General features: G+C 38.1%; 1 protein-coding gene across 1 annotated transcript in view; it reads right to left on the reverse strand.

The window, feature by feature from the left end:
* Positions 1 to 3,656: 3,656 nt before the first annotated feature.
* LOC115223603 (gamma-tubulin complex component 5) overlaps positions 3,657 to 19,537 on the reverse strand; it is a 46,319-nt gene continuing 30,438 nt past the window's right edge. The window contains exons 15-22 of the mRNA XM_029794258.2: positions 18,848 to 18,910; positions 16,031 to 16,125; positions 13,209 to 13,302; positions 12,898 to 13,018; positions 12,046 to 12,188; positions 9,708 to 9,916; positions 5,388 to 5,488; positions 3,657 to 4,276 (exon numbers count right to left, since the gene is read on the reverse strand). Of these exons, the coding sequence (XP_029650118.1) occupies positions 4,233 to 4,276; positions 5,388 to 5,488; positions 9,708 to 9,916; positions 12,046 to 12,188; positions 12,898 to 13,018; positions 13,209 to 13,302; positions 16,031 to 16,125; positions 18,848 to 18,910 (870 nt within the window). The 3' untranslated portion in view covers positions 3,657 to 4,232. The remainder of the gene's footprint in view (positions 4,277 to 5,387; positions 5,489 to 9,707; positions 9,917 to 12,045; positions 12,189 to 12,897; positions 13,019 to 13,208; positions 13,303 to 16,030; positions 16,126 to 18,847; positions 18,911 to 19,537) is intronic.

Here is a 19,537-nt window from a genome sequence, read left to right on the forward strand (position 1 = left end):
TGGGTTTGAATTAGATTGGGGCCAAATTATTATAGGCACAGGCATGGCTGTGTGGTATGGAGTTTGCTTCATAACCACCGGGTTTTGGGTTCAGTCCTACTGTGGGACACCTTGCGCAAGTGTCTTCTATTATATCCCCAGATCAACCAATGCCTTATGAGTGGTTCTGGCAGACGGAAACTGAAAAAAACCCATCATATATATATATATGTGTGTATCTTTGTGTCTGCCCCACCCCCTGCTTGACATTTCTGATAGGATCTCTACATGTGCATATATGTATGTGTGGATGTGCATATATATCCGAGGTAGTCATGTACCTTCTCCACTGCATGACACCTCTTTCTGTCCCTTTATTCATACACTAACCTCTCACCAACTAGCACAAAGCCCCCTCCCTCAATACCACTCCCCAGCCTCAGTTGAGGGGTCCTGTCTTGCAAGTTACTTGGTGACTTCACCGCTGAGGGCATCAAGTGCTCTGTACACAGTGTAAAGTATTTGGGATTAGGAAGGGCATCCAGCCATAGAAACCATGCCAAGGTAGAGGTTGGTGCAGTCTTCTGACTTAGCTCTTCTCATCAAACTGTCCAACCCATGACAGCGTGGAAGGCGGCTGTTAAATGATGATGATGATGACATACAAGTGTATCTCTGTTAGCCTGCTTGAGATTTCACCTCTGGTTACATGCAAATTTCCTACCTATTCTTCTTCTGCAGATCAAGTAAAGCCATTTCCTTGATGACACTAAGATCCTGTCGTCTTTCCTACGTTTTACTTTGAGGACAGTGAATTCTATGTTTTGCTTCCATGCCAGGAATTTTGTCCTTAATTCCACTATAGATCCAACCGTAAGAACTAAACCATGAACATGTAGTTGCTTGTAGGTCAATGATGAATTGGAGAGAGCTGAAGACTCAATGATGAATTGGAGAGAGCTGAAGACTCAACCATGATGGACCCTATCATCACCTCTTAATGTCTGCTTTCCATGCTGGCATGGGTTGGACTAGGCTCCAATCTGATCTGGCAAGGTTTCTACAGCTTGATGCCCTTCCTAATGCCGACCACTCTGAGAGTGTAGTGGGTGCTTTTTATGTGCCACTGGTATGGGGGCCAGACAGGTGGGACTGGCATCGACCACACTTGAATGGTGCTTTTTATGTGCCACCAGCATCGACCATGCTGAAATGGTGCTTTTTACAGGCATTGGCCATGACAATGATTTCACTTGACTCAACAAGTCTTCTCAGCACAGTATATTGTCCAATGATTGACGGGGACTCTTAAATGGGCTGGTTATGCAACTCAAACTCATTATTTACTTTCACTTTACTTACAACACTTTTGTACATGGCTTGTACGGCCCTCACAAGCCGTTCACCTACACTTAGTTTCCTTAGAAACAACTAAATTATAAAGCATTCCCCAACCAAACAAATACGAGACAGAGTGGCTCACTCTTAGCTGAGTATTGCCTCATTAGGAAAATTGCATCTGTGAAACCATTTTGGGGTACAAAGTCAAACAGCATTTCATCTAGACTAACTCTGTTCCTGATCAATTGGGTTATGACTCCTTCCTTGGCCTTCATTACCTGATCCAATAATTTCCTCTTACTAAAACATTTCCTTTGCTCTTCTATCAGTTTGCAATGACACTGCTATGCCACTCTTTGGGCGTGTCACCTTTCTGTATAACACAATTAACTATTTGGCTGGCTATCATGTCCCCTACTTCACAATACATACGCACACACATATATTATAGATACCCTGTGCTTGAGGAGACCTATTGAGTCTAGTACATCAAAAATCAATGGAAATTGTAGTTGTGATCCCTGTGCTGGTGGCACTTGAAAAGCACCATCCGAACGTGGCCAGTGCCAGTGCCGCCTTGACTGGCTTCTGTGCCAGTGGCACGTAAAAAGCACCAACCAATCGTGGCTGTTGCCAGCCTCGCCTGGCACCTGTGCCGGTGGCACGCAAAAAGCACCCACTACACTCACAGAGTGGTTGGCATGAGGAAGGGCATCCAGCTGTAGAAACACTGCCAGATCAGACTGGAGCCTGGTGCAGCCTTCTGGCTTCCCAGTCAAACCGTCCAACCCATGCTAGCATGGAAAACAGACGTTAAACGATGATTGAAGGCACATGGCTCAGAGGTTATTACAGCATTAGGCTCATAATCATGAAGTAGTGAGCTCAATCCCTGGACCGGGCTATGTGTTGTGCTCTTGAGCAAGACACTTTATTTCATATTGCTCCAGTTCACTCAGCTGTAGAAATGAGTAGCGATGTCACTTGTGCCAAGCTGTATCGGCCCCTTTGCCATTCCCTTGGATAACATCGATGGCTTGGAGAGGGGGAGGCTGGTATGCATGGGCAATTGCTGGTCTTCCATAAACAACCTTGCCCAGACTTGTGCCTGAGAGGGTAACTTTCTTGGTGCAATCCTGTGGTCATTCATGACCAAAGTGGGTCTTTACCCTTTACACAAACACACACATTATCATTATTAGTCTAATGTCTACTTGTCCATGTTTGTCTGATTCAGACAGCTGCTGGTCTCCATACGTCCACAGCAGCACAGTCTTCTTTCTTCTCCACTGCATCTCCTTCCTATTATACACACTTAATTTCTTTTTTCTAGTCTTTACAAATCCTTTCCACTCAGGGCCTGCGTCTCACAACCTGAAACTTTGCAATACTTAAACAAGAATCATACAATCTGCTTTTCACCTTGAGAGAAACCATTTGTAGCTCCCTGAATTTCTTCAACCTCTTCATATTCTGGCGACCAGGCTTTTGGGACATTTTCCCTCACTGCTAATTAGGTTACCGAAGTAACAGAATCTATCAACTCCTTCTTAGGAGCCGTCCAGGCATCTGAAAGAATCTATTTTAGGAAGATTTTAAAATAAATTTATTTAGTAAATAAAATTGTAGTTGCTTTAGAAATTTCTACATACATTAAAGAAAAACTTACAAAAATAAATATATGATGATGATGATGATGACATACATATTTCTTTTTGTAAACATAATGAAAATACAGAAATTTATTTTAACAAATCAAAATCAAAGTGAAATTCGATGACGGGCACGAGCACCATACAAGCGTGATCGTTGACAGAGCAGCTAACCGGCTTCCGTGCCAGTGGCACATAAAAGGCACCGTTTGAGTGTGATCGTTACCAGCGTCGCCTTGCTGGCACTTGTGCCCCGTGCTAGTAGGGTGCTAAGAGCACCATCCGAGCGTGATCGTTGCCAGAGTGGCTAACTGGCTTCTGTGCCGGTGGCATGTAAGAGGCACCATTCGAGCGGGATTGTTACCAGCATCGCCTTACTCGCACCCTGTGCCGCTGGCATGTGTAAAAAGTTCGAGCGAGGTCGTCGCCAGTACTGCCTGACTGGCCCCCGTGCCGGTGGCACGTAAAAAGTACCCACTACACACTCGGAGTGATTGGCGTTAGGAAGGGCATCCAGCTGTAGAAACTCTGCCAGATCAAGACTGGAGCCTGGTGCAACCATCTGGTTCGCCAGCCCTCAGTCAAAATCGTCCAACCCATGCTAGCCTGGAAAGTAGACGCTAAATGATGATGATGATGATGATGATTTATTGGTAATTTTAACATTTATTGAAAACACAAAAATTGATTTTAACATTTATTGATAATTTTTTCCAGGGTTGTGTTAGTAAAAATGTCATCAATACTTTCCATTTATTTTGCACGTGTCAACTCTCACCTTGCACAACTGCAAGCAATGGTACAACATTATTTTAGACATATCCCAAGCATTCTGAATATAAATTAGATAACAATAAACTTATTTTTTGCCACCTTGCTTTCTTTTTTGTCATTTATAACTTTGGGAGGTCACAGAAGCATCCTGGACATTGTGGAAAAGTTATTCAAATGACAAGGTGAACGTGCCATTATGGCGGCTGCATCTTCACAGCTTGTGTAATTACATTCCCAGAGTTGTAGCAGCTCAAGTCGCTAGGTTCTGGATGACTTTCCATAAGACAGGCAATCTGTATCTTCTTATAAGGCACTTTGCGACATCCATGCACTTTCCACCGGCTCAGTCCACCTGACTGCAAAGAGGTTGTATAGCCATCTAGTACTTATTTTAAGGATGTTTCTTTAATCAGGTCAACACATCTAATATATTAAAGAAGATGTCTGACATAAATAAGACTTGCCACCTTCTTCTTAAGGTAACGACTATACACTGCAAGACATCGTTAAAGATGACAAAAGGTGCTCCACTGGAAAGAAACAAAAACAAACATTAGAAATAATTAGAAAATTACTATTCGTAAATCTCACAAGCAGAGATATTCAGCAACAGTACTTTGGAGTAGAGATTATTTACTAACATAACATGGCAGTCCTGGTTTAGGACGAATGTTGCTGTAATTTAGCCCCAGGAGACATCGTCTCCAGCTGGTTATACAACACAGTCTGTGTCCTTATATTTTCGAACACAGACCATGTTGTATAGCCAGCTGGAGACGATGTCTCCTGGGGCTAAATTACAGCAACATTCGTCCTAAACCAGGACTGTCATGTTATGTTGGCAAATGATCTTTACTCCACTAGAAATAATATTAAAATATAAAAAGCAAAAGAAATGAATATGAAGTGAATAAAGACACTTTAATTACAACATTGCAATACATTAACACAATAATAATTGTTATTTCATGAAATAAATCCAAAAGTGTACAATTTAGTTGTTTTAGAGATTTCTTTGTTGGTTCTTCAGTATTAAGAGAAAACTGTACTGCAGACAAAGACTTACAAAAACAAGTAATATTTGTCTGATGAAAATGTTTGATGAAAATAAAATTTGTCAGATGCAAATAACATTAATCTGATGAAATAATATTTGTTTAATGAAAGTAATATTAGCCATTGACTTATTAACCCTTTAGTGTTTGCATTATTCTGACAAAATTAATGCTTCTTTATCCGTATTGCTTTGAACTAATCATGCATTATCTTGTAGCCATGAGATTTTGATGAGGTAGCTGTTAATTTTTAAAATGATATTGTAGGGTTGGTGTGAGAGACCAGATATGGCCAGTTTGAACATAAAACAGGCAGAATACTTTTGGCCGGATATGGCCGGTTTAAATGCTAAAGGGTCAACTTTCCTTTCCCTGCAAATGTTGTTATATGTTAGCTGTTTAATTATTTACTCATTAAATATGCTTCCACCTACATAACTCACAATAATTAGTGGATTCTAAATATTCATAAGGTGTAAATTATTTTGAGTGAATTTTTGTTTGAAGAATTCAAATTTTGTAGAACAAATGATTTAGTACTGGGGCGCCAGGAGAAATATGGTAAAAGAAAAGACTGATTTCTTACAATGAGAATCTCGTTCAACTGTGATCTTTACAGCAGAACAACACTGTAAAAATGGTATCCATTTAGTAAAATTCTCTTCCATTGCTGCCAAAGTTTCCAAACTGAAATTAATCCAATTTTCAAAATATAAAAATTTGATGACAAAATTAGATCAGTTCACATCATGAATATAATGGCGGTGCCCCAGCATGGCCACAGCTCATAAGCTGAAACTAGAATCAATCAATCAATCAATCATAATATTTGCATACTTCTTCATAATAGCTGTAGAGTCCTCATTACCTTCCTACATAGCAATAACTCCAAGAATGTGTAGTAATAATAGTGAACATACTGATCATTAAACATACTCTTTTACTCGTTTCAGTCATTTGACTGTGGCCATGCTGGAGCACCGCCTTTAGTCGAACAAATCGACCCTGGGACTTATTCTTTGTAAGCCCAGTACTTATTCTATCGGTCTCTTTTGCCGAACCGCTAAGTAACGGGGACGTAAACACACCAGCATCGGTTGTCAAGCAATGCTAGGGGGACAAACACAGACACACAAACACATACATATATATACGACGGGCTTCTTTCAGTTTCCGTCTACCAAATCCACTCACAAGGCATTGGTCGGCCCGGGGCTATAGCAGAAGACACTTGCCCAAGATGCCACGCAGTGGGACTGAACCCGGAACCATGTGGCTGGTTAGCAAGCTACTTACCACACAGCCACTCCTGCGCCTATGTTCATTCATTATATATATATTATGTTTAATTTGCAGTCTAGATCTCTTGTTGGTAGTTTCACAAATCAGAAGGCTGGACGTGTACATGTGTGTGTGTGGATGTGCAGGCATGACTGTATGGTTAAGAAGCTTGCTTCCCAACAGAATGTTTCAGGTTCAGTCCCATTGTGTGGTATTTTGAACAAGTATAACCCTAGGCTGAGCTGACTAAAACCTTGAGTAGATTTGGGAGACAAAAACTAAAGAAGCCCATTGTGTGCGTGCATGTGTGTGTGTACATATATATATATATATATCTCTAATGTAGGATAAATTTTTTTTTTTTTTTGAAAAAAAAAATTTTTATCAAATTTTTTAAAGGTATTTTAAATACCTTTAAAAAATACCTTTAAAGGTTAAATTATAAACAACTTATAAATAAGGGCAAATTAAAAAATTTCTAATGCCGAAAATTGGACATATTGTCCATTTACCATATAATTTTTTTCCCAGTACACACGCTACTCGAAAAAAGTTCGACAGAAATCTCTAAAAAATTCCATTATTACCATATCGGACCAATTTCAGGGTTATTTCAAAAAGAACCCTCCCTTCGTCAGTGATACATGTGGCAAAGAAGTAAATGAGATACTTACTCATACCCATGGAAGAAGCAAACACTAAGTCAATTTTCGGCATTAGAAATTTTTTCGTTTGCCCTTATTTATAAGTTATATATATATATATATATATATAATAATAATAATAATAATATCAAAGGGTAATCTGAAATATTCAGCATTTCTATTACCAGTGGCCTAGCGTGTAAAAAATTTAGTCAATGGTTTATATATCATTCATATAAATACAGTGTACATTTAAACACAAAAGAGGTATCCATCAAGGCATTACCTGCACTGTCCTCTCTAATGTGCAGGTAATCCTATGATAGATTCCTCTTTTGTGCTTAAATGTTCACTGTATTTATATATATATATGTTCTGTGCGTGAAAGTGAGTGTGTCTCCTTGTCTTGACATTGTGAGATATTCGTAAACAAGCATCATACAAGTATTGTCCTTCATTTGCAACCTTCAAAGAAAACATGGGGAAATACTACTGTTACCTTACTTGGATATATGTAAGGGTTAGTGACAGGAAAGGTATCCAGCTGCAGAAAATTTGCTTCAACAAATTCTGTTTGATCCATACAAGCATGGAAAAGTGGATGTTATGATGATGATGATGATGATGTATGCATGTTTAAAATAAGCCAAAAAGGATGACAATCACTCTTTTAACTATAATCAGAATTCTGTCCCCTTAGCAAAGAACAAGATGCATTTTTATAAATTTATAAGCTTAGAAAAATTTTCTACCCACACACATGTCCAGTTTCTGGTGAAAATGGAAATTATCTTCAAGATGTGATATTTGATTTATTTAAAAAAAAAATACCCAGTCTATTCTGTAAAGTGGTTGGCATTAGGAAAGACATCCAGCCATAAAAACCAAGCTGAGACAGAGAGTAGAGCCCAGGGCTTTGGCTCGCCAGTTCCTGTCAAATTGTCTGACTCGTGCTAGCATAAAAGACAGTCGTTAAATGATGATGAAAATCCATAGGTGAAGACCAGTCAGATGAGTATCCAACGTTTTCACACTTTGTAGAAAGTTTGGCTCATAAAATAACCAGTAAAATTGCAAGACCTTTGGCATTATGTCGTGCTTGAGAAAAAGACCGATCAAGCCAAGTAAAATTGCAGTTGTGGCAGATACTGGTGTCACACAAATGGCACCCATACACTCTTGGAGTGGTTGGCATTAGGAAGAGCATCCAGCTGTAGAAAACCATACCAAATCAGACTGGAGTCCGGTGCAGCTTTCCAGCTTGCCAGCCCTGGTCAAACTGTTCAACCCATGTCAGCAAAGACAGAGGACGTTAAATGATGATGATGACCATTTAACATTTGGCTTCAATGCCAACATGGCTTGGAATGAATCAATAATTCATGTGTTTAGTTGTTTTTACGTCCATTTTCCCATGCCAGCATGGGTCATATGAATCTATTTTCGAGGCGTTGTTTGCACAATCAGGTGCTCTTTCTATTGCTGATCCTTCCAGTTTCACAAGTAAGGGGTCTCTTATTCCCTTTGAAAGTACGAAGTCAGCAAATGATTTGTTGACAGGGTAAATGACAACAACAACAACACCACCACCATCAACAGCTCAGTGATTTTTGGAGAAGCATAAATGTAAATCAGCAGACAGACTGACAGACAAATGGTGAGTTTTGTATGGCTTCTGTCGACCAAGTCTTCTAGTTGAAGACACTTGCTTAAGGTGCTACACAGTAGGACTGAACCTGAAACCGCATGGTGGGGAAGCACACTTCTCAACCACACAGCCATGCATGCATCATGGCACCTTATCCCCGCCATCTTTACCTTCCTCCCAGCTACTCTCACCACCCTTATATAAAGCAGGGTAGCCTCTATAGCAAAACACTTATACCTGCTCCTCTATCATACTTTGACCGCTCAACACCTGGCAAAGAGCCACCTTCCCACATCAAATACACCTGAACACACACACACTCTCTCTCTGTCTTACTTGAGGGTTTTTTTTCTTGTCTTGCAAAATACTTGGCAACCTCACTAGTGCTGGCGCCATGCAAAAATGCACCCTAAACATGCTGTAAAGTGTGGTCAGCAGTGTAAACCATGCAAATGCTGACACTGGAGCTTGACACAGTCCTGTGGACCAATGGATTCTTGTCAAACTGTCCCCACCCATGTCAGCATGAAAAATGGACATTAGATGATGATGAGGGTGTGTGTGTTGAGTTAGCAGGTTAATCAGGGATGCATATTTAAAGCAATTACTTCTTCACCCTTCAGTGGCTGACTCAGAGCTGATAAAGTAAACTGAAGGGGAGAAAAGTTTTGTCGGGAAACTAACGAGAGAATTACAATCAACTGTTTCTGTTTCTGGTCAGCCTGTAATGACATGCATAAGAGCTGGTCATCAAATCTAAGTAGAGACTTCAAACTTAAAATCTTCAAAGTCACAGTCGAACCAATTCTACTATATGGCTCAGAAACCTGGACTTTATCAAAGAAGCTTGAGAGGCAGTTGGATGGAACCTACACTCGCCTCCTTATGAGAGCTCAAAATCTCTCGTGGAAGCGTCATCCAACCAAAATGCAAATATATGGGAAACTACCACCTGTGTCATCTCTTGTGAAAGGTAGGAGAGTCCAGTTTGCTGGACATTGTTGTAGAGCTGAAAACGAGGCAATTTCTACTCTTCTCCTCTGGAAGCCATCTACTTGCGATATCAGAGGGCACACACTCTCCTACCCTGATGTAATCTCCAGGGATACAGGCATCCAGCAACAGGACCTCCGTAATGCTATGATGGACCGTGAAGTCTGGCATAGCATGGTAAATTCCATTGTCTCGACCACAGTCGAACAATGATGATGATGTTTCTAATTAAAAGAACTTACACACACTCACAGGATTAACTTAAACTGGTTGAGTAGAAAGAAAGAAACGCAGTAAAAAAAAAAGCTGGAATAAATTTGTGTGATGTTTTAGACTTGACCTGATTTTATCAACTCCTTTCTTCCAGTGATTGCTGAGACGAAGGGCTATTGACAATATCTGCTCAAGCAAACCGCTGAAAACAGAACTCTTTTTCACCAGGAAACAATACTGAAGAATTTGTTCCAGATATTCTTCATGGCAAGTTAACATCTCATCCAGATCAACTGACGTGTTCAGTGAATTGAGGAATTCTCTACTATGAACTATCTGCAAGAACAAAAGAAAAATTCTTTAAATTTCTTTTAATGTTACCATATTCTTAGAGAAATAAATCAAAAATTAAAAGTAAGTTTTTAAAGGTTCAGTGGCGCAGGAGTGGCTGTGTGGTAAGTAAGTAGCTTGCTAACCAACCACATGGTTCCAGGTTCAGTCCCACTGCATGGCACCTTGGGCAAGTGTCTTCTACTGTAGCCTCGGGCCGACCAAAGCCTTGTGAGTGGATTTGGTAGACGGAAACTGAAAGAAGCCAGTCGTATATATGTATATATATATATATATATATATATATACATATATATACATGTATGTGTGTGTGTGTGTGTTTGTGTGTCTGTGTTTGTCCCCCCTAGCATTGCTTGACAACCGATGTTGGTGTGTTTACGTCCCCGTCACTTAGTGGTTCGACAAAAGAGACTGATAGAATAAGTACTGGGCTTACAAAGAATAAGTCCCGGGGTCGATTTGCTCGACTAAAGGCAGTGCTCCAGCATGGCTGCAGTCAAATGACTGAAACAAGTAAAAGAGTAAAAGAGTCAAACATATCTCTCTGGAAACTCATAAATTTCCATTATTTGTAACTAAAAAAAGGTGAAGAAAAAAAATCATCATCTTTTCTAAAGGAAGCCTGAAATTCTGTGGTGAAGGAGCGAGATGGTTATATCAACACCAGTATGCAACTGGTACTTATTTTGTTAACCTTGAAAGGCAGAATTTGGACTCAGAATGTAAAACAGGCTAAATGCTACTAAGAATTTTGTCTGGAATGTTAACGATTCTGCCAGCTTGCTGCCTTAACATCAACAACAACAACAACAAATAGTAATAGTAATAATAATTGTGCTTGGATATGTACAAAGAGCGAGGGAATCAAGAAAGTATTAGCTGAAAAGAATGGATAGCATGGTACCATAGGCTGCAGGTAGTAAGCCTGCTATGCATGCAAGACTCCAGGGGCTCCAACAGAACCTGTTTGAAAGAGAAAATAATAATAATAATAATAATCCTTTCTACTATAGGCATAAGGCCTGAAATTTTGGAGAAAGGGCTAGTTGGTTACATTGACCCCAGTGCATAACTGGTACTTATTTAATCGTCCCCGAAAGGGTGAAAGATAAAGTCAACCTTGGCAGAATTTGAACACAGAACGTAAGGACGGACGAAATGCCGCTAAGCGTTTTCGCCAGGCATGCTAACAATTCTGCCAGTTTGAACAATAATAACAACAATAAGCACAGGTCGTCTGCTTCTCCCTCTTTCTGGAACCCAAACACAATTGCTGTTGCTGTTTCAATATTTGATTTTTCATGATGGCACAAGTGAACAAGATTGATCACCAACCTATATCTTTACTACCCACAAGGGGCTAAACACAGAGAGGACAAACAAGGACAGACAAACGAATGAAGTCGATTATATTGACCCCAGTGAGTTACTGGTACTTATTTAATTGACCCCGAAAGGATGAAAGGCGAAGTCGACCTCGTCAGAATTTGAACTCAGAACGTAACGGCAGACGAAATACCGCAAAGCATTTCGCCCGGTGTGCTAACGTTTCTGCTGGATCACCGCCTTTTCATGTGCGGGGCAGGTTTTCAATTCTCTTCTAATAAATGCTTGGCAATGCTTGATTTAATGAATGAACATAAAACTGGAAAATGGTAGAGACTATGTGGGTACAAGACAGCATTATATAAACAACTAGCAGTATCGCCCGGCATTGCTCGGGTTTTTAAGGGAAATAACTATATAAGCATTTTTAGAGATGTAAAGTATAATAGCCATCTCAATATGGCTAACCACAAAGGGGGCGGGTTACTGTAGCTTTTTACGTTCTGAGATTTAATAATAAATTTTTAGAGAGTTACATATATGCCAAAAATGGGAAAAATTGATGGTAAATTTTTTTTTAAATCGTAGACTCGCGCTAATACCCAGAAGGGCTCGATATGAATCACGACTATAAGATACCCGGTTTTGGTTAAACTGCACCACAAAATGTGGGAGTAGTTAGGAATCTAAATCGTAGGAGACAGACAGCACACAACTTCACTTTTATATATAAAGATATCAGAAATGGAGAATTGTAATTAACGAAAAAGTGAAAAACAAAAGTTTACCTGATGCATTATATGAGAGTTAAGTGTATTTGTGAAATACAGTAAACGCATACGCAAAATGTGAAATCTGTGAATTGTTTCTTTTCGTAAGGCTTCTTGACTTGAAGTTAACTCTTTCCTATTTCCTTGAACCTTTTCCAGTTCTATAAATAAACATAGATGAAAAGCAGTGACATTGTATGAAATAATCATCATCATCATTTAACACCTGCCTTCGATGCTGGCATGGGTTGGACAGGTTGACAGGAGCTGGCAAGGATGGAAAGCTGCCCAGGCTACAGATGTATGTTTTGACATGGTTTCTACAGTTTGATCCATACGATTTCCTTACATTCATTAATCTACTGATGCCAGTAAAACACAGAATTTCAATATAATCCGCCCCCCCACTCCACACACAAAGTGCATCATTAAGGACTTCCACATTAGACTTTTAATGAACAAAACTATAAAAGATAATTCTCAGTCTTTTAAAGACCAGAAATACCGTTTTTAAATCAACAACACCTTTTCTTAGAAGTCAGCGATAAATTTTTAAAAATCAGCGAGAATTTATGTAAATCAATAGTACCATTTCTTTGAAATCAATGATACCTTCTTCCTTATATATCCTCCATTATTCTGCAGATGAGTCATTTTATTTTCTTTAGCTTTTGCTTTTGTAGATACTTTATGTATTCCTTCAAACACAGGTTCACAATATTAGTTGCATCACATCAAAACTATTAACTTACTTTGGGTATTGCATAGAGTAGGAAAAAAGTTCTCATCAAAGAGAATTGGTAATTCAAAATATGATCCAAAAGAAAAAGTCTGTTCTGTTTGTGTTATAGAGAAAGACAACATGCTTACCATCAAAGCGTAGAGTATCCAGGGAGAATTTTACACGTTTGATCTTCAGTAACATCTTAAATATCTGATTATATTTTGTAACACTTTTGGAGTTAATAATCATATTGACAGGCCATGGGATCTGAAGAAGAAACAATTTGTTTCATTATTTCCCCCTTATATGTCAGTGGCTTGATAGTAAGAAAAGGGTATGAAAAATAATTATTAAATATTTAATGATATAACGAAGATCCACTACAATGAAGTCATTTGAATTACAAAAATTACAAAGAATGTAATGTTAAAAGATAGACTGAGTCGTGAATACTTACAGCATATGCTAAGTTGATGCAATCTGTATCGTTCAACTGCATATCAGCATCGATGGTTGGTGGACGAGGGAGTTTCTGTACAAATACTGAAAGCCTAAACATAGTGAGAAAAAAAAAAAGATAAATTTATCTGAAATAAAAGAAGAAAAACATCTAGTTGCAAGATTTAGCAACAGAACACAAGAATAGTGCCAACATCATACAACAATCGGCTGGTAGAGGGACTGATTTGACAAGAGCTGATTCTTGGGTTAAAAGGTTATAACTACAAACCTTGTCATAATAAATATTGGTTTCAAAATCAGGCAAAAGGTCAGCAATTTTGGCTGAAAAGAGATAAGCCAGTTACATTGACACCAATGCCCAACTGGTACTTATTTTATTGACCCCGCCAAAAAATGAAAGGCAAAGGTGACCCTGGCATCATTTGAACTCAAAATGAAAAGCAGGAATGAACAGCCACTAAGTATTTTGTCTGGCATTCTAATAATTCTGTCAGCTCAACACTTGAATTCCTACCAAAGTAATTTCATTGGTTTTGAATTCTGGTTAAAAAAAAAACAGCAAATAATTTTTTGGTGAGTAGCAGTGGGGGGGGGGGGTGTATAATTAATTAAATCAACTCCAGTCCATGACAAGTAATTTATCATTTTATCAACACCAGCAGGATGAACATTAATGCTGACCTTGGCACAATTCAAACTCAGGCAGGAAAGAGTCATAAGCAAATAACTGGAAAATATTTTGTCCAACCAAAACACTTTTGCCAATCCTTAGCTTAACCCCTTACCCAACAATTATTTTGAAAATAAATGTATTTTTTCAGACATATTTTTTAATTGTTTTATTTTACTATGTTTTGAATGGTGATTTCGAGGTATATTTCAAACCTTATTTATTATGAATTTTAATTCAATAATATTGATTTTAAATTACCGCTTTGGGCAGAAACGAGTTAACCCGTTTTTTTCATAAATCATATTACTTTTACAAAAAATCATGTTATCTTATTTGGTTATTGACATGGTGGGGTTATAATATAAAGGTATAAAAAAAACAACGTAAAAACAAAGTGAATACTTCTATTCACAAAATGTGCCTTCCAACCCTTCAACTGTCTCCAGGTGACTAAATCATACACGGTCTTCAATGCCTTACTCAAGCGAAAGGTGGCAGAAATCGTCACTGCCAGATGTATAAAGTGAGCGAATATACTCGTATATGTCAAAAAGGAGTTTATAATAGACAAAGGAACTCGTTTGCTGTCGATTTTGGCGAATCTATCTTTTGACGAGTTAACTCGCCAGAGATAGAAAAAAAACGATTTCGGTCAAAACGCATATATTCGTTTCTGCCGGGTAAGGGGTTAATATTAATTAGTAATTTATGGTAATTAATATCAAAATAACTGTTCCAAGAGCAAGAGATAATGGTAGAACAATTTGATGATTAATTATCTGTTTGTCAAAGGATATGAAGATGGGGAAAGCAGCTAGCTTATTAGGGATAGTTGTTGAGATGCTGTATATATCTTTATATATAAAAGTGTGGTTGTGTGCTGTCTGTCTCCTACGATTTAGATTCCTAACTACTCCCACATTTTGCGGTGCAGTTTAACCAAAACCGAGTATCTTATAGTCATGATTCATATCGAGCCCTTCTGGGTATTAGCGCGAGTCTACGATTTAAAAAAAAATTTACCATCAATTTTTCCCATTTTTGGCATATATAAGGGAAGTAACTCTCTAAAAATTTATTATTAAATCTCAGAACGTAAAAAGCTACAGTAACACGCCCCCCCCCCTTGTTGTTAGCCATATTGAGATGGCTATTATACTTTACATCTCTAAAAATGCTTATATAGTTATTTCCCTTACAAACCCGAGCAAAGCCGGGCGATACTGCTAGTATTTGATGAAAGAAGGGTCAGGAAAGTCACCTACAAAGTCAACCAGTTAATAATAGGGAGATGCCATGTCCAATGACTAGTACAGTGCTGTTACAAGGGTGAAGGATATGCCCTAAAATGAAGCAGTAACAGAAGTTATGAAACTGACGAAGAATCAAGCTATGAGTCACAAATGATTAGGAAGAGAATCCCCTTTGACGAGATGCAATTCTGCTCTCTTCATAGTGAGACAGCTGCAAGAGAAGTTCCTAGCCAAGAGTAAGGCTCTCTAATTAACACTTGTTCATCTGGAAAAAGACTTTGACGGGATACTACGACCTGTAGTCTGGTAGTCCCTAAGTAAACTAGGGATAGACGAACGGCTTGCAAGCAGATACATAATGCAAAGGCATAATGAACAATGTGTTCAGCGAGGGTTTGGTGTGGAAGGAGGTAGGTGTGCACCAATTGTTGGTGGTTCTTAGCCCTCCCCATTATTTGTAAATTTCCCCAAACCATAACAGAGGAGTTGAAGACTGATTGTGAAAGGGAACACCTCAGAGGCTGAGGAGGATTTAGAGAAATTCCAGATGCGGAAATAAAACCGAGAATTAAGAGGTTTTAAAGTAAACTTGAAAAGACTGCAGTTAACTTGGAAATGGTTGTGCTTGACATGCACTAAAAAATTAAGCAGAAATTTCACGCAGTGTACTCAATATGGGTGCACAGGAGGAGTGTAGAGGAATCAATAATTGGTTGATGGCAAAAAATACTTTGTTTGTGGTGGATACACAGAAATAGGGAGTAGGTAGAGCACCAGAAAAGTAAACTTGTTGCAATGTTGTATGAAAATTAAGGGTAAATATCATCCCAAGGAAGTGAGGTTTGCAAAATACAACAAAAATAATTTACTGGAAAGAAATGTGAGACTCACTTGCCAATTTCATCAGGAAAGTTTTTCTCAAGAGCTTGTCTTAATGCTCGATTCAAGAACGCAACATTTACATGAGATTCTAGCTGATGCTGCATCTACAAAAGCAATAAAGTTGATTCAGAAGGTAACTTAATTCTAGTTCACAGGGATTCTGTTGAAGTAACGGTTTCTAATTTCGGTAGGAAGCTGATAATTTTGAGGGGAAGGGATTAGTCAGTACTGTCAACCCCAGTTCTTGATTAGTATTTTATTTTGTTGACCCCCACCCACAAAGTAAAGTTGACGTTACTAAGATTTTTACTCAGAATCTCAAGAGCTGGAAGAAATGCTGAAAGACTCCAACCAATCTCCCATCTTGCCACCTGAGGATTTTGTAGAAGATAATAAACCTACAAATGATCTTCAGAAAGATTTTGGTTACTGAGTTCCTTTCGAGAGTAGGGCCTCATGGAGGTGAGATGGCTGAGTTCCTTTCAAGCAGGCCTCATAGAAATGTGGTGGCTGAGTTCCTTTGGAGCGTTGGGCATGACCAAGACCTTTGGCATTATGTCATGCTTGAGAAGAAGACTTATCATTGGTATCTGCCACAGTCATGGCAGATACTGATGTCATGCAAATTGGCATCAGTGCTGGTGGCACGTAAAAGCATTCATTACACTCTTGGAGTGGTTGGCATTAAAAAGGGCATCTAGCCAAAGAAAACCATACCAAATTAGACTGGATCCTGGCACAGCCTTCCAGCGTGCCAGCCCAGTCAAACATCCAACCCATGCCAACATGGACAATGGATATTAAATGATAATGATGATGATATAAGATATGATTTTGACCCTTTAGTACACTGCATTTTTTCTAGAATTATTTTCCCTGTCACTACAGGGAAGAGAACTCATATGATGAATTGATGCACCTTCAGTGGGCTAAAGGTTAAGATTACATCAACATAATGTTTTAATAATCAGCTTTCATACTGGAATGGGTTGGATAGGTTTGCAATATAACAAGTCATGACTTGTTTTGATTCTTCATCATCTCATCAGTGAAGAGAAACCTCCTGAAGTCTGACTGCACCACTTCATCTGATATCTTCCACTGCTCATAAAACATGGTACTGTTTTTTTGTTTTTTTTACCAAGCACCACTGTATTACATGTCAATATTAGTGTAGCTATATCCTACAGTTCTTTTGTGCTTTGCCTGCTTTGGAAGATAACTTGACACATCCAATGGATCACGTGTGAATTATTTTCAACACACTCCATACATCTTCAGTTCAATTTGTTTATTTCAACCACAAAATTACAGTAATTAACAATGTATAAACTGACAAAGGAATGAATAAAATATTTATGGTGGAAAGTTTGTAACGAAGGCCAAAACTGGTGGCAAGGCATCAAAGACTCCTCCTTACTGTTATAACTAAAACAAAACACTTTAGGAAAATAGTGATTTACAAAGTGGTCGTTTCCCCAAAACAAGAGCTATAAAGGAATTGATAATTTGTGTTTTGAAGTGAAATTCTTTTCTAATTGTGCAACATTGCATGGGCTTTATTCACTATTTCTAAGCTTCTTGATAACATTTGAGATGCTATTGGGAATAATTTTTGCAAGGGATTGCAGCTGGGCCCGAGTTTTTGTGAATGCTGTTTTCATTACACAGACACAGAGGATCCACTTACGCCAGCATCACTTCTGTGAACCTGCAACTTTCCTTATTAGGAAGAGAAAAAAAAAGGTAAAAAAAAAAAGAAAAACATCTAAAAACTCAACATCATTAATCATTCTTGTCTTCATTACCATGGAAACCACATGAAACACTTACCAAACCAAATTATACACTCACTGATGTGAAAAAAAACTATCCTCCCTACAGACATAAATTGATAGAGAGAGTGCTGGACAAAGCCTTGGTGACATACACTCGAATGAAGATCTTAAGATTTTTCTATTAAAAGTGTAAATCATACAATTGGCAGGTAGTTTCACCAAACTATCTCTCTTTGAACTTTTATACCCAGGGCTATATTTAAGGATCTCTTTATAGTTAGAGAGTTTACTTGATGATCTACCAGTTGTGTCATCTCATCTGTGAGACTCAGTAAGGTTTCAAGTTGATAATACTTGCAATTAAAAAGAGAAAAGATCATCTTAGCACATCAATGCTTTGGGGTTGAAAGGAAACTAAATTATGGAAGACCAGACATTTTAAATTCTTTGAGTAGTAATCCCATATTTTCTGTTTCTATGTTCCACAACAATGCTTTCATTTGCATATTTCATATTCCTAAATATATACATTCTACATTCTCTTGATCAATGTCAAACTCAGAGTTGCAGAGACTGTAGCAACAACATTGAAATTGTGTCTTAAAATAAAAGTTCAGTGTTTGAACTGATAGCATATAAGACCAGGGTGGACTGATCAAACAATCTAGAATACAAAAACAAAGATGAGAAACACAGAATATTGTTTAATTTCATCTTTGAAATACGTGCTAGGCTCACTTTCAATTTCAAATCAAATTTACGTTTGTTCGTATTAATTTTCATTTAGTATTGTAAATAAGTTAAAGGTTTTGGTACAGGTTCTGAAATAGATAAATATCTTAAGAAATATAGATTATTCTAGGGATATATTCTTAAGAATTAAATACTAAAGGATATTAAAAGAAAGACAATGAACATTTTACCATAAAGATAAAGCCATGGATAGTGAGAATGAAACAAAAAAAACCCCACTGTTTTGAAGAAATAGCTTTTGAAGAGAATTTTAAGTAGGAGAAAAATTAAATCCTTATTGAATTTATTTACTTACACTATAAAATAGCTTTGTATAAAATTCAAACATTGTTTCTCCAGCTTCCATTAGAAAGAAATTCTGAAATATTAATAAAAGAATGATGAAAAGAAAGAAACTTTTATTTCAACAATAACACATTCATTTGACAATATCCTATTTCCATTTAGGGCAAAGATCTGTCTCCTTTCGGCAATGATCAACTAGTTGTTGGACCAAGATGTCTTTTCCAAGACATTTAAGGTTTGTTGATAGTTTCATTTTCATGAAGTACCTCCACAAAGCATTGTACTCTGAGAACAACTGTCAATTCACTTGAGGTGGTTTTAACCATTGAAAAAATCTGCAGGAAACCCCCATCAACCTCAACAACTTTGCCATCAAATAATTGGTACATTTTTTCAACATTATGTTGCAGGAGTGGCTGTGTGGTAAGTAGCTTGCTAACCAACCACATGGTTCCGGGTTCAGTCCCACTGCGTGGCATCTTGGGCAAGTGTCTTCTGCTATAGCCCTGGCCAACCAATGCCTTGTGAGTGGATTTGGTAGATGGAAACTGAAAGAAGCCTATCGTATATATGTATGTATATATATATATATATATATATGTATGTGTGTGTGTGTTTACGTTCCCGTCACTTAGCGGTTCGGCAAAAGAGACCGATAGAATAAGTACTGGGCTTACAAAGAATAAGTCCCGGGGTCGAT

This window comes from Octopus sinensis, linkage group LG23 (genome assembly GCF_006345805.1).
Source record: "Octopus sinensis linkage group LG23, ASM634580v1, whole genome shotgun sequence".
Classification (NCBI taxonomy): domain Eukaryota; kingdom Metazoa; phylum Mollusca; class Cephalopoda; order Octopoda; family Octopodidae; genus Octopus; species Octopus sinensis.